Here is a 24,884-nt window from a genome sequence, read left to right as displayed (position 1 = left end):
TTTCTAATCCGTTTGTTTTTTTGTTTTGGATTTGGTTTAACATTTATATTTCTTTAAAAAAAAATGGCTGAGATAAACTCTGACCTAGAACTGAAGATTATTTGCCAAGACAAAGGGACAAAATCAAACCACTAAGCAGCCAAAAGCTTATTATAACTATAAGTCTTGAGAATGTCCAAAAGCTTCATCCGAAAGTTTTGCAACAAGGTACTGATACTGTTAATTTATGATCTTTTTCTTTATAAACAAACCGTTTTAATGCTTAGGAATGTTTCATCATCAATTTACATAAGACTGTTCATTTATTTTGACAATACATACCTTCTCGTCTATACCTTTTTGCTCGTATTGTTCAAAAGCAAAGACGTTACACATGCAGGCAATATTTGTGGATATACGCAATCAGCTGTAGTCCAGGGAACCTAAATGTGGGTCAGTTCAACCAAAAGAGATCCTTTATTTAGACCTGTTAAGCTGATGATATAAAAAAAAGACAAACACTTACAGACACTTCATGGAAAGATACTCACAACACAATCTCATGCATTTCACTTTGCAAGTCTTATGCAACCTTTTGGAATATCTAAAAAATATAATTAAAAAAAGAAGAAGCATACATTCGTTAGAGCTTTTTGTAGTACAGCAGTGAGTGTATTAGATAGAGATCTTATGAGCATGGTGAATTGAATGTGCTGGCTAACCAGGCAGAAGACATGCCCCGGGGCAGGAAAACTGCTCTCCTGATCCTGAAATGAACATCCTTACAGACATAAAAATATAATAACTTAAACCAATCCAGCGAGCCTAAAGCTAGTTTTTTTTTTAAATATCTTGGTTTATTTAGTTGATAATGAAACCTAAAATCAAGCCATTTTACTTAATGCATTTAAGCAAACTTAAATAACTGGGTTTTTTTAAGTGAAGGATGATCACAACAGTCACATAACTGAACAAAGTTTTATGTATCCATCCATCCATGTTCTGTTTCACTCATCCTACACAGCGTCACAGAGAACCTGGAGTCTATCTGAGAGGGCACCCTGGGTAAGTGACAATCATGCACACACACTCAGACACTATGGACAATTCAGAGATGCCAATCAGCCTACAATGCATGTCTTTGCACTGGTGGAGGAAACCAGAGAACCCGGAGGAAGCCCTGAAGCACCGGGAGAAAATTCAAACACCCGACCCCAAAATTGCGAGGCAAACACACTAACCACTAAGCCACTATGTCCTCTAGGTACATGTATGTGCAAAGAAAATGAATGACTAAGGAAAAAATAATACAGTGTATATAGTGCATTATAATGAACACAGATCATGTAGAGGTTGATGTATTGCCATATTGTGAGAAAAAAAATGAATATGAAAAAAACAAACAAATACATCCCTTCACACCATGCTTTCCTGTACAAATTTGTTTCAATTTAATTGAACTAACAACCTACACATCATCAAAAACTCACTCATGCACTAGATTCAAGGGGTACTTTAACTCGGCCCTAAGCAGAATCAATCTATTCAAACATTTAGCTTATTATGTAGCGCAATAGAATTGTGGCTACTTATTACAATCATCAAGATTAAAAAAAAAAAAATTCACTTATCAGAACATAAAAGGGCCGAGACATTTTTTATAGGCTTCCTTGATTGTGAGTTATTATGAATTGGCTTAAAGCCATTCAATTCAAGTGAACCATCTATTAAAACTCAGTGGAATAACTTTGATAATACTGTGTAGAAGTTTCTACCACTATAACTAAAACATAAAAATAAATAAATAAATAAATAAATAAATAAATAAATAAATAAATAAATAAATAAATAAATCAATCAATCAATCGCAGATCTGATGCCTCACAATCTCCACTTTGAGAAGCATGACCTTAATTCACTGCAATAACAAACTCCTCTAAAAGAATCTCGCAAATAGAGAGGCATGCTTCAGAAGGCTTAATGAAGTAAGAAAAAAAAAAAAGAAAAAGAAAAAAGAAAGAAAGAAATAAAGAAACGTATTCTTCAAGTAAAATGCCACCCGCATGAGTTTCTTGTAACCCGGGCAACAGGCTAAAAAAAATACATAACTTTTTGCAACATGTCTCAAACCTTAAGGTGCACTGGTTAGAATCAGCTCAATAGATGCATAATAAATTATTTTAAAAAAAATCATATGATAATGATAAGAAATTGTTACATAAGGTCCAATTTGCAGCCAAATGTCTAGCGATAAGCGGCGGAGACAGTTCCAAGACAAAATCCTTATAACAACCTGAACCAGTATGGCTGACCTCCTTTGACTTTTCTCATCTATCAGGTGTGGTATTTCCAGGATGTTTTTTGTTTTTCGCACCATTTTGAGTCAGTTATAGACTGCTCTGTGTGAAAATCCCAATTGATGAACAGTTCCTGAAAAACACAAACCTTAAGAAACAAAGTTTTTAATTGCACTGCTGACTCAGTGATTGGCCGATTAAAAAATCGCAAGAATTGATCGTTGTTTGTTGCAATGATTGATGTTTCTCACTTTGCTGTATTTCCTCTAAGCTTCCAGAGGTTTTATTTTTCATAATTACTTTTGATATGCAGTTTAGTTTGAGTTACCTCACCCCATTTGTTGGCTATTTTCCCGTAACAGCATGTTGTATTACACTCTCTTTGAAAATGTGCACTGTAAATAGGAGAGCTGATGAAACTCTAGCTATATCAGTAACATCCTGTGCCATAACCATCTGTGACCCTGCCTCACTTTATACGTTTAGATGCTGGTATTGTGGAATGGAGGTAAATACAGTGTTCCCCACTTAAAGGACGGGATGTTGGCTAGTTGTGAAACCAGTGCTTTTCTATAGAATAGAAAGCAGAAAGTTCACAGTTCACAGTCTGGATATTGACAGCTCAGCTATGAGAGTGGCGTAAAGTCTGTGAGAGGAAGGTGTTGAAGAAAATAAAGAACATCAAGGTGATTTCCGTCACCGTTAGCCATTTATCCAAAAATGGAAAGAAAGAAGAATCTGAGCTGTTTGAAAGTCGATCAGATTTTATGGTGTAGCGTGCGCCGTCTGAGCAGTGACACGTCCTATTGTTGCATCAAGAGTTTAAAAAGGTTCCTCTATATATTAGATCGCTCCTCCCTTATACAAAGGGCATCCAGTTATTTGAGCTTTCAGACTGAATAGACTGAAAAGTCTTGCTGTGGTTTTGGCTGTTCTTGCCAGTTGACTACTTGTTTCATTCATTTACATTTAAAAGCCGACTAATTGTCCCGAGACTCCGTTAACGTGTTAATGGTTTGATGTTCAAACTCTGTACTCTGTCAGGATTCACCAGTAGACAGACCAGTAGATGAGGTTGAAAAAGATGTAGGCTCCAGGAAAGATCATGCGCGAGTATGTATCGATGGCATGAGTGCTGTGGATGATGCGGAAACCACGGAGGCCTTTCTTCTTGGTGCCTGTGGACTCGCTGTCAACAGCGAGGTGTACCACCATGCGCTCATGTTTATCGTTCAGATCCTCGGGACCGTTGGGAGCACGGCTGTAACCGGCCAGGCTGTTGCTGTCTGCCTCGTTGTACGTCCCGTCCACCATCATGCTCTTGCCGTGAGGTAGGCCACACGTACACGGCAAAGACTGCTGCTGCATAAACAACAAAAATGAGAGAAGTCTTTTGTTCTGTAACTTAAAACGGTGATGCAGATATTAATATTTACACACATTTCCTGCAACTTAAATGATGTAGAAATGAAGTAAATTGAGACCTGATGTCTGGCCTTTTCCCTGAATTTGCGTTCTTTCCCATCTTTTACGGTAGTCAAATAGTTAACGGCTGCATACTCCAGGACAGAAAGGAAGACGAAGACGAAGCTGACCCACAGGTAGATGTCTACTGCTTTGATGTAGGACACTCGAGGCATGGATGCGTTTACGCCCGTGATGATGGTGGACATGGTGAGCACCGTAGTGATCCCTAAATATAAACAAACAAAACAAAAAACCCCACAATATTATTTTACAATGGTAATTATATTAAAGCTCTGTGGAGTCTCCAGTGTCTGCAGTACCTTTAAGTGGTAAGTTTGTCATCAGTGGATACACAGAATATTGCGTTTTCTGATTTCTTGGTAATGTAAAGGTAATGTTTTTTGTGTTACTAACATTAAGACAGAGAAAAAAGAGAGGCTGGTGCTATAATGTAAGTGTTAAGAGGAACTGACGAAAGGCGTATGATACTTCTGTGCCCACCAAAGGCCCAGAAGCCATGTGACAGTTACAGGCACTTCGAAGTGCACTCCCAGAGCTCCACAGAGCACTCGAGTATCCCTGATCCTGATGACCTTGTTGCAAACTCCAGTTGCACCATCAGACCACACCCATCTCACTGTTCATGCCATCCAGCCATGAGACTGGCTCAGGTCGCTGGACCAGTGGCTGGATTCTATGAGGGGGCTTTTTTGTCCGACGTAGAGTTCTAAACCACACTTATTAGACTCTTTATCTGTCACAGTCTACAGGCATGATGCTATCTCCCGTCTATGCAAAAATTGGCCCACTGACTGATGCAAATTACCCCTGCTGCCTACCAACATGTTCCTCCTGAACTTGAATCATATTAACGAATCAATATGACGTGAATCATATTAAGCTTATCCAAGAGTTGAACGGGTGTAAAAGTGTGCTTGACTTTAACTGTAGTTCTTCAGATGCCCCACTGAACCAACTTGCACTTGCTGAGCAGTCTGTACCAGTCAAAGTGACGATACTCATAGTGGCTACTACGTCACTGTCAGAATAAGATTTTGTGGCCTAGAGACTATATCCAGGTGTTAAATACCACCCTCTGGCAGTTATTCATGGTTCACAGACCACAGCTGCATTTGTGTGCTTATTTATCGTGCCTGAGGTGTGGCGCACAGGCAGGGCAATTTGTAAGGTGAGACTTAGAAATATTAGGTCAGTTTTAGGTTATCTATATGCAGGAGTGCTACAGTGTGCGGAAACTTTTATCCGATGATCTTTCATAAAAGCACCTGAGACAACTTTGTTTTAAAAAGTGCTGGGTACATGGATGAAACACACATTTCTACACACACAGTTACAACTTTAATACTCTATAGACACATTCAAGAGACTACCCTACCTGTTTGTGGTGCAGAGTGATGCATAAATTTACATTACCTATAATGCATTAACACATTACATATAATCTGCGTCATGATGGTTCGATCTGTCATGGAAAATCAGTGTGTTCATTATGGACCTAAATCTATATCTGCATTTCTGTAAGGCTGCAGTGTGACAATGTTTATTGCTAAGTCTGTGATTCAAATAAAACGGAATTGAATTAAAAAAGTTGAACGAATGGAAATGGACTGTAAATCTTTAAGAAACAATAATTCTGAAGCTTATATTAGCAAGACATTCATCACTGTATTGACTAGAAATGTTGAATGCTAGCTAGAGAAAATGGTTGTAGGCATTATAAGACAACTTACATTGCTCGCTAATAGCACCCCACAGTCATTTTAATAATGTTATCTTATAACATTATTGGCTTTATGATAAATAATAATGGCTTTATGAAATACTTTATTTGGCATTTGAAAAAGTTTCATTCAGTGCATTGTTGTTCATTTGGTATAAGCTAAATTTGTATGGGGAACTGTGGAATCGGCGTTTGACTAAACATCCCAGAATTCAGTGCGACCTACAAACATGGCCACTGAGAACAACAATCTCATGTTCACACTTGCCAGACTACTAGTTACACACACCTGGGCTCAATCACCTTCACAGCAGATGGACTCTGAAGACACACACGCATTTGCAAAGTATACACACTGGGTCTCCTTGTATCAGTTTCTCTGGTTTTAATCTTGTTTCATATTTTGATAAATTTCATATCGATATTCATCACTGTGTACCTGCACTCGTGTCCTCAACATCATCCAGACAGCTGCTATTCATCACACTGTTTAACCTTCTGATAGGTTATCCATTTATTAATTACTTTATTTATTTAATAAATCAATTGTGTGGTCCACAGTGTTGTCTCATCATGATGCTAAAATGTCAAGTGTAATTAATCATATTTTATGCTAGCAAGTCAGCTGAATGTTAGCTAGAAAACAGACTGATTTACAAAGCTGCTCCAAACTTGTACCTATCTAAATGTCTCCAAAACACACTGTCCAAAATCCGAACAGAATGAGTGAATCTCCCTACATGATTTAGTGCAGGTAATCAGTGTGTTTGAATTCCTAGCATTAGTATTAGGGATTGTGCACCAGAATGCTAATGCTACACGTACCAAGTGGACCCAATCACTCTCACAGTTTAGAAACACTCTGAACAAACACACACACACTCATTTGTGTATTAAGTATTTGTACTATTTGATTAACTGTTTCTCTAAGGTTTTGATCTTACCTCCTTTGTTTATGCTGTTTTATTAATTGCCTGACCCTTGCTAGTTATGTGGCTATATGACTATGAGAGATTTAAAAAACAAAGTGAACAGGCCATGCAGGGTGATTTATTCAGACTGATTACACTGTGTTTGGATTTTAAAGTGTGTTGCTGAGGCAATTACATAGATGCAAGATCGTAGCAGCTTCGCCCACAACCCTCCAGGTTTCTAGCATTCAGCTGACTAACTAGCACATAGTATGATTACATGAAAGACATCTCTGATTTATGGATCATTTAAGCATTAAAAAAATCTCAGGAAATACCAAAATCCGAAACTAGGATTTTGATCCACTTTTCCATTATAATAAGTTTTAACCTATTACACATACACACCTTTTCATATATATACGTTTATTTAAATTTAGTAACATTTGAGATATTATATATGTCTGAGCCTGAGCCTGTGTGAGTTTCAAACATTCCACTATAACATTGTTGACTGGTACAAGAGAAAAGCATTGTGGGAGACCTGAACGGGAGAGGGTGGAAATTGACCATGACTTAATTAGTAAGAATAAGAAGGAAAAAAACTTCACGCAGATGAGCAGAAGTGTGAAGATGAATACAGTGACTGATGAATGATATCATTATGTGACAAGTTTGTCAAGTTTGCTTGAGTGTATTTTTAATGATGCCTGGAATAAGCTTAAGAAATAACTTCATCAGGTGAAAACATGCCGTAAGCTCTTATACAAACTGAGAGTCTTACACCTGTGGATCTACATGATACAGGAAAGCCTTACAAATAAAATTCATTTGGTGATAAGACTGAAAGCACATGATCTAAGTATTCTGTACCTAAGGACACTCTGGCAGGGACAGCGCGCCGGTCGATCCAGAAGGACACCCAGGACAGCATGACCATTAGCGTAGCGGGAAAGTAGGTCTGCAGCAGGAAGAAGAAAATGTGACGTCTCAGGGTGAAGTTGATGTACAGACGGTTGTACCAACCTGTAGAAGAAAGATCACAACGAAGAGCACCAAATTATTCATTTCATTTACATTGGGACGTTATACAGTAAGAGTGAAGACTTGACCAGGAATTGAACCTGTACAATTATTAAGATTTTTAAAGATCAAAAGCAAAGCTTTTTCAATGTCTGGTCAGGGAAACAGTCTGTAGCTTTAAAAGGCTTTAAGAATACTGCTAACATAACATTTCTTTTTATTTCTATGAACAAAAGGATATTAAAGTCCCCTGAAGCTGTGACAAATCAATTTACCATCAAGCAAATCGAAGGTAAATTGAACAACATCTTCAGTGTGACGTTTAATGCTTACATAAAGTTTGATGCTTACAAAATAATTCTCCTAGAATAAATTGCTCAGCATTTTTAACATTAAACTAAACTTCAGAGAACTCATTTTAAAGTGTGCTGACAAAGTAGCAGTGAGGGACATATCACTAAAAGAAGATCTGGATTGCAAAAGTTTTATTTGCTACCTTTAAACATAAAGCCTTTTCACATTGTGCTTAAACCCGGGTTATTGTCATTCTAAATCCCGTATTTAATCCTGCAGTAGTTGCAGTGCTTGAGGGAAAAATTAAAAATGATGTAAAATGGTGACAGAAGCTTGTACACAAGTGTTGTTGTTTCTAACATGGTCTCTAAAAGCACGAAAGCTGTTTGTGTCATCTGAAAGTGGCCTATCCAATCACAATATATGTGCTGTTAGCAATTAAATGCCACCAGTGACGAACAAGCCCCAAAATCTTTCTGAGACAAGCAACAAAGCAGTAAACAGTATTGCTGCTATACAAGTCTCTCCATGCTTAAAAGAAATTTTTTAGAAAAAAAAAAAAAATCTTCTTGCCTTTGTAAGTCCCAGGAGGCTTAAAACAACCGAGGAGCGGTGTTTTGCAAGGTGACATTTTTTCTCACTGAGAGAAGCTGTTATGTAAAGCAGTTGCCTGCTGTATTTATCAAAAACATGGCTGTTGAAGCCGAAAACATGCAAATAAGAATACAGGGTTTAGGAATCTAGAGTGTGAAACATGAGATTATAAAGAACCAGGATTAAGTGTTAACCCAGGTGACATATGAGCAGTGTGAAACGTCAAACATGATAACCCAGGATTGTGTGTATACAGGATTTACAATGATAATACATAATATACTAGCAGATTATCTACCCAAACATACCTAGCGTCATTTAGTAGATAAATTAATCATCATGCAAAGATGACAGATGATTTGTCTGTAAAAAAAAAAAAGGTCTGTAAAAACACTGACCAACTTGAGCAAAGACTCGAAAACAGGTATCATATCATCGTATTATCTTATCATGCTAACACAACACAAGGTCCCATGGTGTTTAAACATATCCACAATGATGAAAAGGGTTCGACGAGGATTTGAAGGGTTCAGAGCTTTTTCTCTATGGAAGCTGCCACAGTGAATGGGAATGAAAATGTGAAAATTCATAGAACAGGATAGAATTAAACATCACACACTTTTTGATTATGTTCAGAAATCACGGCTTCGACCAATCAGCATGGCTGTACGAACGTGGGATCTCCCCAAACTTCTCATGACCAAACACTATAATCCACTTTGGAGTCAGTGGACATCAATCCATCTTTGTTATCATTGTCAATGTTCCCTTTCACACTACAGAACATAACATGTTTAATAATTTCGTATGAACTTAGTCAAAAGGCCATGGACTGTGAGTGGATTGAAGGACTTGGACTTGAGGTTTAATTTTTTTTTATTTCTCCAATAAAAATATCCCCAATATTGCAGTAAGTATTGACTGTTAACACCCTGACGTACCTGTACTACTGTAGAAGGCCAGTCTGGAGGTGGTGTGGAACTTCTGAATGAGGAACTGAGAGAGCGAAATCTTGTCATCTATGCTGAGGGATTCATCTCCACTCTTCCAGTAGAGCATGAGATCCTCATCTGTGTAGGCATCTGCACACAGCAAACACAAGTCTATATTTAGACACTTATTTGAATGTAGGTGTGTAGAGCATATTCAGAAGTGTTCAGGGCTTATTCCTTTATCCTGTCGTATGAGAAAAGCAGACAGTCAGTATTGGAATATGTGAGTGTAAATTTGTAACGTACAACTTTCCAACTCTAAGGTGCAGGTTTGTGTGTCAAGAGGGAAGCGACTGAAGTCCATGTTACATGCTGCAGTTACTGTCACCCTGTATAAGAAAAATCACAAACATCCCATCAGAAGAAATATAAAAATTGACTTTAAATATACAAATTTGACATTTGTCTCATTTGAAAGATGCTTTCAAGCAAATGACACAGGATGAGACAGGATACAAGCAAGCAAACAGAATGAAGGTTAAGTGTTTTAAGGAGCCAACAGTGGCATCTTGAACATGCTGGAATTGACTCTAGGGAGCTATTGTTATGTCCAGATTTCCTTATTCTTGAATCTATCCTTCTATAAAACTACACTTTTAGTCTAGTGCGATTTTCTAATTCAAAGTAGTTACTGAATAATTATGGTCATAAAACATCTGCTCACTCTAAATTTTAGGTCATTAGTTCCGGTCTGGAACATCAGACTTACACAAAATATTTTGTAATGTGTGAGTCGAGTGGGTCCTCCAGGCCACGTTCTTTAGAACATCATCTCACCTGAGGCTGTACAACACGTGTCCATCTGGATAGACCCTGAGCATGATGTTGTCTGTGGTGGTGTCATGGATGAAGGAGCGTTTGGAGTGGACGAAAAACACATCCGGAACCCAGATCTTTTTCACCAAACGGCCATCGAAAGTCATGCTCTTATTGGTGGTGCTAGGAAAGGACAGCCGCTCGTCTTTCCAGTAATGCCTCAGGTATAGGGTCATAGTGAAGTCCTTGGAGAGGAGTAATAGATTTTAAGCAACTGAGCTAAAATCATCACAACACTAATGCTAGATCTGGTGAATTTGACACTGATGTGTGAGGGAGAGGTCAGAGTACTACTGTAATTGTGCCACTTGATTACCAATTACCTATTTACCTTTAGACTTTAGGGTTAAGGGGATTTGGCTGAGCAAAATTCAGTCGAGTGAAAGTCATTGAAGGAGAGAGCTCAGAAGAAAGAACGATCTCTTAAAATCCCTGAGTAATCCATTAATCCATTCCAGAGGATGCACAGCCTAAATCGGTTTCTTTTTTTTTTCAGGTCGGGCGTGATTCCTATTAGTCCTGTGAGTCCCCTTGACTGGGTTAAACCAGGACACATCCTCAAAACAAACAGAAATTGGACCCTTTAATACCCTGCTGCCATTTAGTTTCCACTTAACGTCCACTGCTTCTGAGGATTTAACATCATACCAATTCCCTTTATGCTACTGGGAGCATAATTATTAAAGTGAAACTAGCCTATAATAGACTTTTTTTTTTTAATGATTTCTTCTGTACATAAGAATTGTCACACAACACAAAGCTACTGCATTCCTACAACTGTGTATCACTAGTGTCTGCTGGCATCAGTGTAGTATATGTGAGATTAGAGGCTTGGCCATGGGCAGATGGGCGATTCGAGTTAATTCCTTCCTCCATCACTGGGCAAACCCTATATGCTTTCTGCTTGGATGACTCATTCTTCTGTCCTTCCTCCTTACTATATTACATAACAGTAAATCTCCATGACCACTCAAACAGTGGCACCAATTTCCTAAATACTAACCGAGTGTAGTTGGGATTCTACAGAATGTGTCACAAAAATAGCTTGTGCAGAACTGCTAAACTAGATTAGGTTAGGCTGTACTACATATAATACACTACAATGACCTGCCCTGGGAACACTATTTATAAACTGTCTAGAAACTCCAGCTGTCTGTTTTAGCAGTGTGTGTAGCAGTGAGACATTTTTTGAGACATTTCTGCAATTTTGTACATTACAAACTTATTTCAAGGGCATCATTCAACTTGCTGGACCCTGTGTTTGGTCCGAGCTTTAACTTTACATTTACGGCTTTTGGCAGATGTAAATAGTTCAGTTGGGAGCTAACAGTATATATTTTCCTTTTTTTAATGTCTCATCAGTGAGGTATCGATCAACTTTAATGCTGAACAGAGAATAATAGAGCACACCCTTTCTGCGTTTGATGCTTCTGATGATTGTTGTTTTATGGTTTACTGACTCTTTATTCCTAAACGTGGTTTAATAACTTTGTAAAAGTAGCCCAACCCTGATTATACCAATACAATAAAATCTTTTAGAATCTTACTAATGCCACACAGAACACCTTATTTAATTCTGAGCACTGTCATCTCACCATGTCCACTTCTGAGATGCTGTCCAAGCTCTCCACCTGCACATCAACACCCACAGGAACTGCTGGACCTGAAGGCCAAAAGAAGCAATCAGAAACAAATTGTTGTAAAGTGAATCAAATTAATGAGCAGGTATTAAGATTGTATGTGGCATCCTAAAAGAAGCACTTCTGTTGTAAAATCTGTGGAAAATCATTAAGGAGAGCAGAGGGTTTTTCTGTTCAGAAAGCGTAGAATTATTAGAGAAATTTAGAAACATTAACTTAATTAAAGAAGGCTTCAAGCGCCTTTTTTTCCCTTCTCAGTGTATAAGGCTGAAGACATCTGATAAGATATACAGACTGAACAGGACTGGGGAATCTGTCCTGTACAAAGTACCTTAATTTTTACACAAATTTAAAATTTCTACTCATTCAGCTTGAGAGGTTTGTGAACTGTTCTCTGGTTTGAGATAAGTCTAGACCAGTTCAGTAAAACTTGAAATGTATTAGACTTGTATTAACAAAACATTTGGACTGATGTTAGAGGAAATTAAAATGACCAAGGTACAATTAATCCTGGTTATTTATAATCTCACGTTTCACACTGTACATTCCTAAACCCTGGCTTATCCTTCTTTGTTGCATATCTGTGATGTCAATTTATGGTTGGTTATGTCCAGTTCTTTGAAGAATGTGAAATATAGTACATTTACCTAAATTCACTATGGCACATGATAAACAGACTATATCATCCTCTTTCCTGCCTCAAGGCCTGGATGGCTTATAATCCTGGAGGAAAGCCATATAGGGAAATTCTACAACAGGATATCAGGATTTCTGTCTATGATTCAAAACATAGAGTGATTCAAATAAATATTTTAAAATGTGTACTTCCTGTATAATTTTTTCCTTCCATCCAATTAAAATGCAGTGGGGGGAAAAATGCAATACTTTTGATCCTTAGCTACAGAAATTGGCTGAACTAGGTAGTAGCTACAGACTTCAGGTTTATTTGTCCTTTTGGAGAACATGTTCTCGCTTACACTGTATTAGTACATGGGCTATCGATCGCTCATCCCTCATGCCATTGTGTCAGCTCTCTGGATCTATTATACAATGCAGTGCAAAGCCTATCATTAGTCTCTCAGTTATCTGGAAGCAATACCATTAACTCTCTACCGAGTCCCAGCTGTGTGATTACGCGTCCCACGCTGACACCATACGTCACCTGTCAGCTCTCCACACTGGCCTGATTTACTTGTCTCTCTTCGGTTCAAAGATCATCTAGTTACCTTGGTCTTAATTGTTAAGGTTGGGAGCTGGATGAACCTCGGGTCAGTGTAAAAGACCACCTTCCACTAATGATGTGAAGCTTGAATCTTACAGACCCCATTTACTGTTTGACTGTCGGTGAAGCAAACATACAGCACATTTCACTTTCTCCCGAGGGCAAACTGTACCACGTTAACACGTTTAAGCTTGTACTGTACGCATAGCTCATTTGCATTTACTTTAATGTCCCAAATCAACAATCTAGCTCATTGTCTTATATCTTTATCAAGTACAACAAGCTTTCCCACTTTGGTCAGTTTCTTATGAAAAACAACAACTCAATGTTTATTAAATAGCCAACTAGCCTTTATGAATTTTTGTACCAACTGATCATTATACTTTGAAATGCAATCTTGAGTTATCAGTCTGAGCCAAACATTACAGAAATCTGCTCAACAGGTCCGAATGAGAGAAATAAAGTGATATCTTTTCACTAAGAGACTTCATCAAAGACAATCACAGGGGAGCTTTTAAAAACATTTCTTGTTTTTCTTTTAGTACAGCTGATAATTACGCCGTTTGGTTTACTGAGTCACTGAATTAGCTCAAAAGAATAAGTGATTAATGAGTCAGACAGAGCTACGTGGCACCTGATAAGAGAAGTGGACCAACCAATGTCTGGTTTGATCTTGGATCAGTGCCTGAATTGCAAAATCTGGATTAGAGCAGTGGATTGGGTTTATTATTCAGGAGAAGATTTATTTCCCTCCGCTGTAATTACACCGGAAATCCATCTGCTCTTTCGATCAGAGGGAGATGATTTCAAGGAAGGAGCAGTGCGGGTCACTGTGATATTAGTCCAAAAAGGCTCAAATCTAATATTTATCACAGTGACAGTGAAACTGTTAGTGTTGAGCGATGCATTATATAATGAAGTCCAACTGACATGGGATGAAGCATTACACACACACACACACAATTAATGAATTAAATAAAATATGTTTGATTAGGCTCCTCAAACAGGTTGATAAATAATCCACCTTGTTTTTCATTACACTTGCCCCTGACACCTGTTACAGATGTGTTAGTGAAGCGGGGTGAAATGTATCAGCGCAAATGGAGATCGAATCTCAGAGGCATGTCACTGACAAGCTGAATGAATCTTCAGAAACAACATCAGCACCAGTATTTTTCTAACAACTATCACCGGCCCTGTAGCACCTGATTACTGCTGTTTATAGATAAAGAAAGCACTGCATCAGTGGCCAGAGCGGGAGAGTAAAAAAATAAAAGAGATGGAGGTCGGAATATGATGTAATCTAGCTAATGATACTGAATATATATTGTAGCTGACTATCTAATTCATTGCCATTTAACCTTAACTATCAAATTAGACAAAAAACCTTGTTACATTGCAGTGTGCATTCAGGTGGACTGTTATTGCTCCCTGTGTAAACTGTTTTCATGAAACAATCATTTAATCATAAAAGCTTCTGGACAATAGATAGATTAGACAGATGGATGCACGGATGGGTAGATGGATAAATAGCTAGATAAGCAGAGAGAAATTATGAAATCATGACACTGCAGATATAACAAAGCATTAATAAGCAATTATTAAAGATTCAGATAACCTCAGGATGTTGTTCACTATTCCCTAATGTCTTCCTGCACAGGACACTATAAATACTTTAGTTAAAATTGTAGAAATCTAGTGACATACTGTGATCTCACAGCAAGAATCCTTTGTTTGCTTTCATACAGCAACACACAGTAGAGAGATTAAAGACACACAGTTTAAGGATTTTGAATGATCTTTAAAAAAAAAAAGACTTTTCAGATGTGCTTACAGAAATGCTGTCTTAAAAACACTAATCACGAAACACCATCTGGACCATTATGTGATCAGTAACTCTGACTGATTTGCAATCTGGATGTATTTGGTGAAAGTCAGGGTGTAGATGAAGGAGAAAAAAAAACACTGACATGGGCATATCACTCACTGCAGACTGAATACAAATCAAATGAGAACATATCATCACTCTGTGTCCTTTTTGGACTGCAGTTAAAACTGTAAGCCACAGTATATTGTTAGACTGATTTATTCTTGTATCCTTGGGCGACTGTCCAAATGATGTTCTATACTACACACTATGCACTTACACTATGCACTATACTTTCTACTGTCCAGTACATGAATGTTACAAGGGTCGCATCATCTCAAATGGATATAAACCGTTTCTTAGTCGATGTCAAATGGCATCTTGAAATTTTTTTTTCTAATCCAGCATTTCTAACGCTGGTAGCTCCGCCCCTGTTCTACTACGCAAGCAAAGCTGCCAGTGTTGATTAATGAAGTGTCCATCATTCCACGCTTGATTTTTTCCAGTTGAATAAGTGCATCATCTGGTTACGTGAAGTGGACTTCTTATATGTATTTTAATATACATTATCCATCATTCCGTTGAACATATCATGCACAGGGTTCCAGGAAACCTGGCATCTATCCCAGGGGACTCAGGGCATGAATAAGAGGGACACCCTTAATGTAGTGCCAACTCATTGCAGGGCACAATCACACACGTACTTACACTTACACCCTCACACACACACACTACGAACAATTTGTGCCTGATATGCGAAAATGTGTGGAACAGAGAACTACCGTCCAGTTCACGCTCAGTTCAAAGCTGTAAACACGGGTCAGAGGTCAAGTGATTGTCATGTGTTAACCCAGACGGTCATCAGCACTCTAATCTCGGAGAGTATGATGGTATCGGTGGTGAAACAGAGCTGGGAAAACAGATGAGGAAAGAACGACTTTCCCTTCATATGCTCACTGACAGGAGGGTCAACACTCAGATAAAAGTTTACTCAAGCCAACACAAACACACAGAAATAGTCATTTTACAATTAAAATAAGATAAAAACCAAAAGGTATGTAATCAGGTGCTGACAGGCACTTCAGGTCTAATTTAAACATAGTTCATGTAACTTTTTAAGGCCATGCATGAGCAGGCATCATTCACTCAGGAAAACTTTCTAATTGAAACTTGAGCTAAGGTGCGTCCCAAATCACATACTTATACACAATTTTACCTCATTTTGTAGTATATATAGTGTGAGTAGTGTGCTCACGATGCTTCACTCGAAGAGGAGAAGTGAATCCAGGCCATTAAGGCAAAAATAAATGGACCCTTCAGCATCATCAATCAAGCTGCAGCTTTTTTTTATATTTTGTCTGCAAACAGGAATAGAAGCTGCATAAATGTTTTAGTACCTCACTAGAGTGCAGAAAAACCATCAGGGTGTTCACCTGGATGTTTTTTTTTTGCCATTAGGAGGAATGAAATACAACCAGAGTTTCAAAGTGGATGGAACATAGTATGTTGCACAGTTTTAAAGTGCTCTGCAATTAAATGACATGGACTCAAGCTACGTTCTCAAATATACAGTGATTGTAACTGTGCAAGTGTCCAATCCGAAGTGGTCAGGAGGCGTTCCTGCTACTGGTTGCCATAGTAATAATGTTTATCCGATGTTGATGTGACTAGTATTTCAAAACAGTTTTCTTGCCGCTAAAATAAAAGATTCTGGAGGGAGATTTGTGTCCAACATTCAACAAGATATATCTGCATTATATCAAATGAGATGAAGGAGAAGGATCACCTGTGCGCTACTGTCCTCACTGGTAGTCGCTGCATCATGTCACTCCAGTTCACATTGTCATATTGCTGGACACGGCCACATCAAGTCGCCAACGCTCACTGTAGCTTATATCGCTAAAAGTCAGCAGGCGTTCTTGAAATTGTGCGATCTCTGGTCACTTTGATACTGCGAGTCACTGAATGTATGAAGGCAGCATTAGTGCATGTTTGTCTTGTCAGTTGAACAGCTAAGCTTGGATGGATATGGATACTTCTGATTCTGAGTTTATATCTTAGCATTTATATCTCTTGATTGGTTTTTATGCAATGCTTACGTTTATATATATTTAACAATGTCTGAGTACATTCTTCATAATCAGGTTTGCTTAATGCCGGTTCAGGTTTTGCTCATATTTATAAGACATTACATGTGTTCATTTGAAATGGATTCCCTATATGCACTAAAAGTTTCTTGAATAACAATAATAATAAAGCATATTTAATTCTTCCCACTCCAGAATGCAGAATCAGAAGCCAGAAAGAGGATTGAAAATACACTGTTGGTGCTTGTGGGCAGCATCTGAGCAATGTTTACACGCAGTGCTGTGTGCTTAAGAGACTCCTACTGTGCTCTACTCTATTACTAAAAAAAGCCTTAGGTATCTATTACACATAATTTCTGCAGAGTGCTTCTTCCCTGTTGATCATCCACACTTAATCTGTGCTCAGATTAAGGTCACTCATATGCATTATTGCAGTGATTCCCAGCCCTGACGGTGGAGAATCTCTGGGGTACTGTATGAGATAACATAATCAGAGCAAGATAATGAGCTGATTATTGGATTAGGTGTGTTCAAGCAGAGCAGAATATTTAAGCCTGGCCTACTTCATGGCTACTGTCTAAGAGGAAAGTTGTTTTGTGGTTCAGGGGCTGTATAAAAATATATTTATTTGCTTTTTCCTGTGGAATGGGATCAAGCCAATTTTATGCCACAGTCATTTGAGTAACTAGATGTGTTGTCCCTATTAAATATACTCACACCATATCTATATCCATATCTTTGTTCAGCACAAAAGTAAAACATTTGAAAGGGCACATTTGTCGTTGTCTCCTTGGCTACGTTCAGTCTGCCTCCGTCTCTACTAAATTGCCTGTACCTATTGGAACCTATTGAAACACACCCACACTGAAATCATTCACAACTCTGCATCTATCCCACACAATAACATCAGCGACAATGCACTAGAGCTTGGTTTCGTTTAAACCAAGCATGCTCTTTGGGATAAGCATAAAGCCAAACTGCTTTAAGGATAATAGTGATTTCACTTCAAAGGAATTTAGGAGGCTTCTAGTGTTTTCTCTTCCAGCTTCTTCTGCTACTTTACCTCTGAGCATCTCTGCAGGAAATGAACCAAGTGTGAAAGCTGTAACCAAAGCCTTTCAAAAAGTCATTCTGTCACCGAGATGTTTTTTTTTTTTTGAAGCAAAAGTGACAGTCAAGAGAAACACACTTTGCTATTTGTGTAAGGATGTCAAATACTGGGAGAGAGAGAGCAAAAGAATGAGCGAGAGAATAAAAGAAAGCGAGAGAGGAAGAGAGAGAGAGCAGATTGGAATGCACAGGATCCTTTGTTCCCCAATTTATCTGTCACTGATGTTAAACATTTTCCTGTCTGTTAGTTGTGTATACACATCTCCATACGTATTCACTTGTCACACTCAACACCGAATTCTTGCAAGACAGCATGCTAATGCAACGCTGCTGCACTCTACACTATACTTATCCATCTACATTAGCCTATATATAAATATATATATATATATAAATAAATAAATATATATATATATTCTTCTGCACTACTCTAAATTATCTTCAAGCAGTATGGAGGCAGATTTGTCACCTCAAAGCACTGTCTCAATCCTGAGCTCAGGCTACTGTCTGTGAGGGGTATGATATAGGTGGCATGACAATAGGTGGTTTTGCTAATTTGCCCTCAGAATTATACACAGGAACAAAAAATCCCAATTCATACTTGTACAGTTTAAAGTATAGTTATTGTATATGACATATGCAACACAAAATATCTATATTTGTCCTTTTACTTCACTGTGATGTAACAATAAACAGAAATTTATTAATAGAGTCTGATTAAAGTGCAATTAAATTGCTTAGTGTGGAAATGTTGTTAGACCCTGTTATATGACAGATTTTGCATTAAAAAATGTCCATTGAGATGTGCAGTTCACAGTAATCTGTAGCAGGCACACTTGATCATTTGCATCGTAATGTAGTGTATTTTAATATTAAAATTTTCCCGAAAAGGTTGGCTGTGTTCCATCAGCTTCACTAATGTGAATATTGTGAAGAGGCTCACACTATAATGCGTTGGGGAAAAAGCACAAAAACAGCAAAGTGACGGAGGAATTTGAACAAAATACACACAGTTTATCGAGGATGCTTCCATCATATTATACAGCATTTTCTCTTTATTTATTCCAGAGTTTTTTACCCTGCAATGCTTTTCTACCACATTAAAAGTGTTATACTTTGGGAATAGGTTTTGGCCTCGAAGCTTTTTTACCTCAGAAATATGCTTCTATATCCTCACTGTTTCTACCACGTCAGTGTTTCTACTTCAGGAATGTGTTACTAACAGTGTTTCAACCTTAAAGATTTTCTACATCAGGGATATGTTTCTACCTCATTAAAGTGTTTCTTCCTCAGGAATATTTTTCTGCTTTATTGAAGCATTTTCACATTACCAACCTCAGGCTTTTCTCCCTCAGGAATGTGTTTTTGCCTCATCAAAGTGTTTTTACCTCAGGAAAGTGTTCTAAATTCTAAAAAGGGTTTTTATCTCAGGAATGTGTTTCTGCCTTATTAAAGTGTTTCTATCTCAAAGCTTTTCTACCTCAGGAACATGTTTCTACCTCAGGAATATGTTTCTACCTCAGGAAAGTGTTTCTACCCTCTCAAAGGGTTTCTATCTTAGGAATGTGTTTTTGCCATATTAAAGTGTTTCTATCTCAAAGCTTTTCTACCTCAGGAACATGTTTCTACCTCAGGAATATGTTTCTACCTCAGGAAAGTGTTTCTACCGTTTTAAAGGGTTTCTATCTTGAGGAATGTGTTTCTGCCTTATTAAAGTGTTTCTACCTCAAAGCTTTTCTACCTCAAGAATATGCTTCTATATCCTCCATGTTTCTACTATGTCAAAGTGTTTCTACTTAAGGAATGTGTTTCTACCTCAGGAATATTTTTCTAATTTTCTGAAGCATTTTCACATTATCAACCTCAGGCTTTTCTACCTCAGGAATGTGTTTTTGCCTCCTCAGAGAGTTTTTACCTCATCAAAGTGTTTTTACCTTAGGAACGTGTTTCTACCTTCTCAAAGGGTTTCTGTCTCAGGAATGTGTTTGTGCCTTATTAAATTGTTTCTACCTCAAAGCTTTTCTACCTCAGGAATATGCTTCTATATCCTCCATGTTTCTGCTATGTCAAAGTGTTTCTACTTAAGGAATGTGTTTCTACCTCAGGAATGTGTTCTGCCTCCTCAAAGAGTTTCTACCTCATCAAAGTGTTTTTACCTCAGGAAAGTGTTTCTTACTTCCTCAAGGGTTTTATTTAAGGAATGTGTTTCTGCCTTATTAAAGTGTTTCTACCTCAAAGCTTTTCTAACTCAGGAACATGTTTCTACCTCAGGAATATGTTTCTACCTCAGGAAAGTGTTTCTATCTTTTCAAAGGGTTTCTATCTCAGAAATGTGTTTCTGCCTTATTAAAGTGTTTCTACCTCAAAGCTTTTCTAACTCAGGAACATGTTCCTACCTCAGGAAAATGTTTCTACCTCAGGAAAGTGTTTCTATCCTCTTAAAGGCTTTCTATCTCAGCAATGTGTTTCTGCTTTATTAAAGTGATTCTACCTCAAAGCTTTTCTACCTCAGGAATATGTGTCTACATCATCCGTGTTTTTACCACATCAGAGTGTTTCTACTTGAGGAATGTCTTTCTACCTCATCAAAGTGTTTCCACCTCAAAGATTTTCTACAATAGGGATATGTTTCTACCTCATCAAAGTGTCTCTTCTTCATGAATATTTTTCTTTTTATTTTAAAAAAATATTATTTTTCAATTTATTGAAGCATTTTCACATTACTTACCTCAGGCTTTTCTACCTCAGGAATGTGTTTTTGCCTCCTCAAAGAGTTTCTACCTCATCAAAGTGTTTCTACCTCATCAAAGTGTTTCTACTTAAGGAATGTGTTTCTACCTCATCAAAGTGTTTCTTCCTCAGGAATATTTTTCTGCTTTATTGAAGCATTTTCACATTACCAACCTCAGGCTTTTCTACCTCAGGAATGTGTTTCTGCCTCCTCAAAGAGTTTCTACCTCATCAAAGTGTTTCTACCTCATCAAAGTGTTTCTACTTAAGGAATGTGTTTCTACCTCATCAAAGTGTTTCTTCCTCAGGAATATTTTTCTGCTTTATTGAAGCATTTTCACATTACCAACCTCAGGCTTTTCTACCTCAGGAATGTGTTTCTGCCTCCTCAAAGAGTTTCTACCTCATCAAAGTGTTTTTACCTCAGGAAAGTGTTTCTAACTTCCTCAAGGGTTTTTATCTCAGGAATGTGTTTCTGCCTTATTAAAGTGTTTCTACCTCAAAGCTTTTCTACATCAGGAACATGTTTCTACCTCAGGAAAGCGTTTCTACCTTCTCAAAGGGTTTCTATCTTAGGAATGTGTTTCTACCTCAGGAAAGTGTTTCTACCTTCTCAAAGAGTTTCTATCTCAGGAATGTGTTTCTGCCATATTAAAGTGTTTCTACCTCAAAGCTTTTCTACCTCAGGAACATGTTCCTACCTCAGGAAAATGTTTCTACCTCAGGAAAGTGTTTCTACCTTCTCAAAGGGTTTCTATCACAGGAATGTGTTTCTGCCTTATTAAAGTGTTTCTACCTCAAAGCTTTTCTACTTCAGGAATATGTTTCTACCTCAGGGATGTGTGTCTGCCTCATCAAAGTATTTCTACTTCATCAAAGCATTTGTACCTCATCACAGCATTTGTACCTTACCAAAGCATATCTACTTCTGCAGTGTGTTTCACTCTCATCAAAGTGTCTTCAGAAGCACTGCTGCCACACAATTGGCTGATTGGATAATTGCACGGATGTAGAGTTTACCAAAGAAAGTGGGCAGTGAGTGTATCTAGTGTCCTATTATGTTATAGCCTATAGCCTATAGAGTGTTCTATTATGTTATAGCCTATAGCCTAAAGCCAGTCTTATCCACAATTAGCCAGTGTCGCTACATGTACAATTTATTCCAATCATTCTGAATCTAAAATAATAAAAAGTCATTTTTAAAATACCTGACCATTGATTTTATCACAGAAGTGGACCCTGAATAACAGACAAACATTTACCTGCAAATGCTGGCCTCATGGTAAAATCGTGATCTTCCACCCGCAGCAAATGGTTTGTTTTCACTTTTCTCGTCTTGGTTCCATCGACCACCTTTTTGGACAGCGGGCTGAAAAACAATATCTGACGTTAATTATGTCAGCCCACTGAACTTAATGCCAGTGTTTTATGTATCCTAGAATCAACGATACACAACTAACAATTGAAAGTTCATAGTTGTTTAGATGGTTATGGTTTCTTCGCTTAACCTAGGTACCTATTTGTTAAAGAAAAACTGTAGTGTTCTACATAGACCCTGTAGATTAGAGAAGTGTAAACGCAAACCATTCATCCTTCCATGAAGTTCGTTTGCATTATCAATTCAATTCACTTTTATTTGTATAGTGCTTTTAACAAAGATCATTGTCTCAAAGCAGCTTTACATGAGAAACAACATAAGAAAACAACAAACATATAAACAGACAAACAGTCCTAGATGTTATCCCAAGTGAGCAAGCCTGAGGTGACTGAGGCGACTGTGGCAAGGAAAAACTCCCTTAGATGGTATGAGGAAGAAACCTTGAGAGGAACCAGACTCAAAAGGGAACCCATCCTCATTTGGGTGACAATTGTGTGATGCCGATTCAGCATGTGTAGAATGTTATGTAAATCAATAAGGAGGTTGTTGTCCACAGCGCTGTTGTCCATTATCACTTGTGCTATATCAGCTTTAAACACTTGTTCTCAAAGTGTCTCTTTTTTCGTTTCTTGTTAATCAGTTAATGAGGAAAAAATGCAGCTATATCCTGAAGACTCTCCTACGGTGGAAAAACCTACTTCCATAAATATCAAAGACAATACTAATCTATTATTAGCATGAAGCATCCACTACAGGTTCCTGTGAATTAGACTTGAAATTAATTAATAGACAGTAATTTGTGAATGGATATAAACCTGTGAGCTGCTGTTAGAGAAAAATAATCAACACCTATGAGAATTCACCATGCATGAGCAATATCAGATCAGTTTATGTAAAGATTTATTAAAAACATCTTCATCAGCGTTTTTTGCTATACTTTGGTTATAGCACAAAACTACTGAGTGAAATGTAACATTATTAGGTAATAATAATTAACCTTTATTTTGTTATCCTATTCTCAATGATCCTGTTTACTAGTTATTATGTATAATGTTGGATAGTTCCTCGTGCTATTGTAAATATTCTGATATTACGTTTTTTGTAAACAAATGAGACGGTTTCTCTTTTTATAAAAAACAAAAATATATATTTCAATAATATCAGAAGTAGGCTAAAATATACACACATATCCCATGAAATAAGAAATATGTTTTAAGGAGTTGTAGTCTACATGAAGATATAAGTTTCCACAACAACAGCTGGTTAAACTTCAGATTAAAAACGCAGATTAATGGGAAGGGGGGTAAAATAAAATAAAATAAAATAAAATAAAATAAAAACAATACGTACGGTCCGTGTTTATGAGTTTCCAGGTTTGCAGACCACCTGCGTTTCCTGCTCTTCTGCTTCCCGCATTCAGTAACCAGAATGAGACAGAAAATAAGAAAGAGCAGGTTGGTAATGTAAGGCATGATGCGGGTTAGATGAGGAATCCGCCTCTGTGTGTGAACTCTCCGTCCTCAGCATGGTACTGCTCCCATCCGCACTCTGCACTGATGCGCATCTCTCTCTCTCTCTCTGGCCATAAGAGCATCTGTGTGTGTGTGTGTGTGCGCGCGCGCGTGTGTGTGTGTGTGTGTGTGTGTCCCTTCCCGCTGTTTTCGGTCCAGCGCTTTGATTGGTTCCCGGCTCTCCGAACCGTTGAGAGCGCGAGCGCCCGTGAGTTTTAAGCAACTTGGTCACTCAATGACGCGCTTGCGTAAGTTTCTGAATTTAAAGAAACTATTACTTATAAAATTATTAGACACAAAATTATGACCACCTGCCTAATATTGTGTTGGTCCCCGTTTTGCTGGCAAAGCAGGCGTCTAGCCAATACAATTTGGCCCCTATCAAACTCGCCCATTTTTCCTGCTTCTAACACATCAACTCTGAGGACAAAATGTTCACTTGCTGCTTAATACATCCCACCTACTAACAGATGAGATCATCACTCCACATCTCACTGTTCATAATGTTATGCCTGATCGGTGTACGAGTCAAGATTATTACTGAGAAGACGCAGTAGTTTCAGCTGATGACATGTTAAAGTCTTACTGCTTGAAAGATGTCAATTTAATATAATCTATATAGTGAAATGCAGTAATAATGAAGTAATTTGACGCTTAGTCCTCTAAAACATAAATATACACATACCCAGAAGCATGAGCAGGCTATGAATGTTTTTTATTTTTCTCCAAAATGTACCAAATATACTGTTCAAAAGCATGTTCTTATCCAGTTTGTTAAATATAGCTCATGGTGGTGAGAATTAGTTCAAAAGTGTTTTGTGATCAGTTAGATTCGAGCACGGTGATATTAAACAAAAAGAATCCACATTTAAATGCAACAATGAGGTTGTAATATTGAGAAATTGCTTTGCGAGGTTCATAATTAACATCTCACCCACTGCTAGCAAACGGTATTTTCTCTACATGCAGCACAAGCCGGATGTAATCAGAGTTTCTGAATTATGAGTTTACGAGGAAGTGATTAGTTTACTCTCTCCTCCAAATGAGCAGCGGGATGTAACGAGGCAGAACTAGGCGCCTTCTTCCTTCAGTGCACACTACCTAGAAGAATGTAATTCCACAGGGAAGTTTGATAGATTCCTAGAAATCTCTGAAGTAGGCAACATTGTAGAGAACTATGAGTAAAGTGCTTTTCATAACAGCAGCAACCAATATCCCTGTGTCA

At 37.8% G+C, this 24,884-nt stretch overlaps 1 protein-coding gene across 2 annotated transcripts; it reads right to left on the bottom strand.

Moving 5' to 3' along the window:
• Positions 1-350: 350 nt before the first annotated feature.
• LOC131354290 (gamma-aminobutyric acid receptor subunit rho-2-like) lies at positions 351-23,753 on the bottom strand. 2 transcript variants are annotated; one of them, XM_058391759.1, is made up of 9 exons: positions 23,499-23,753; positions 22,033-22,139; positions 11,710-11,777; positions 10,076-10,299; positions 9,545-9,627; positions 9,248-9,388; positions 7,269-7,421; positions 3,761-3,969; positions 351-3,638 (listed from the first exon to the last, which is right to left on the bottom strand). In XM_058391759.1, exons 1-9 carry the CDS (start codon positions 23,618-23,620, stop codon positions 3,324-3,326), a joined length of 1,422 nt encoding a protein of 473 aa, XP_058247742.1. In that variant the 5' UTR covers positions 23,621-23,753; the 3' UTR covers positions 351-3,323. The 2 variants fall into 2 exon arrangements, with proteins under 2 accessions (XP_058247742.1, XP_058247743.1); XM_058391760.1 differs by having other exon boundaries at positions 351-3,635.
• Between the last annotated feature and the right edge of the window lie 1,131 nt (positions 23,754-24,884).

The sequence above is a fragment of the Hemibagrus wyckioides genome, linkage group LG06, assembly GCF_019097595.1.
Source record: "Hemibagrus wyckioides isolate EC202008001 linkage group LG06, SWU_Hwy_1.0, whole genome shotgun sequence".
Lineage (NCBI taxonomy): Eukaryota > Metazoa > Chordata > Actinopteri > Siluriformes > Bagridae > Hemibagrus > Hemibagrus wyckioides.
This window is presented reverse-complemented; position numbering and strand designations above follow the sequence as displayed.

Bases quoted from the DNA above. Each gene is read 5' to 3' on its own strand.
- LOC131354290 (XM_058391759.1), bottom strand. From the start codon at position 23,620: ATGCCTTACATTACCAACCTGCTCTTTCTTATTTTCTGTCTCATTCTG. The intron at 22,140-23,498 runs GTACGTATTGTT...ATTGTTTTTCAG, and splicing joins GAAACTCATAAACACGGACC to CCCGCTGTCCAAAAAGGTGG. The intron at 9,389-9,544 runs GTACGTTACAAA...TGCTGTGTGCAG, and splicing joins CACCTTAGAGTTGGAAAGTT to ATGCCTACACAGATGAGGAT.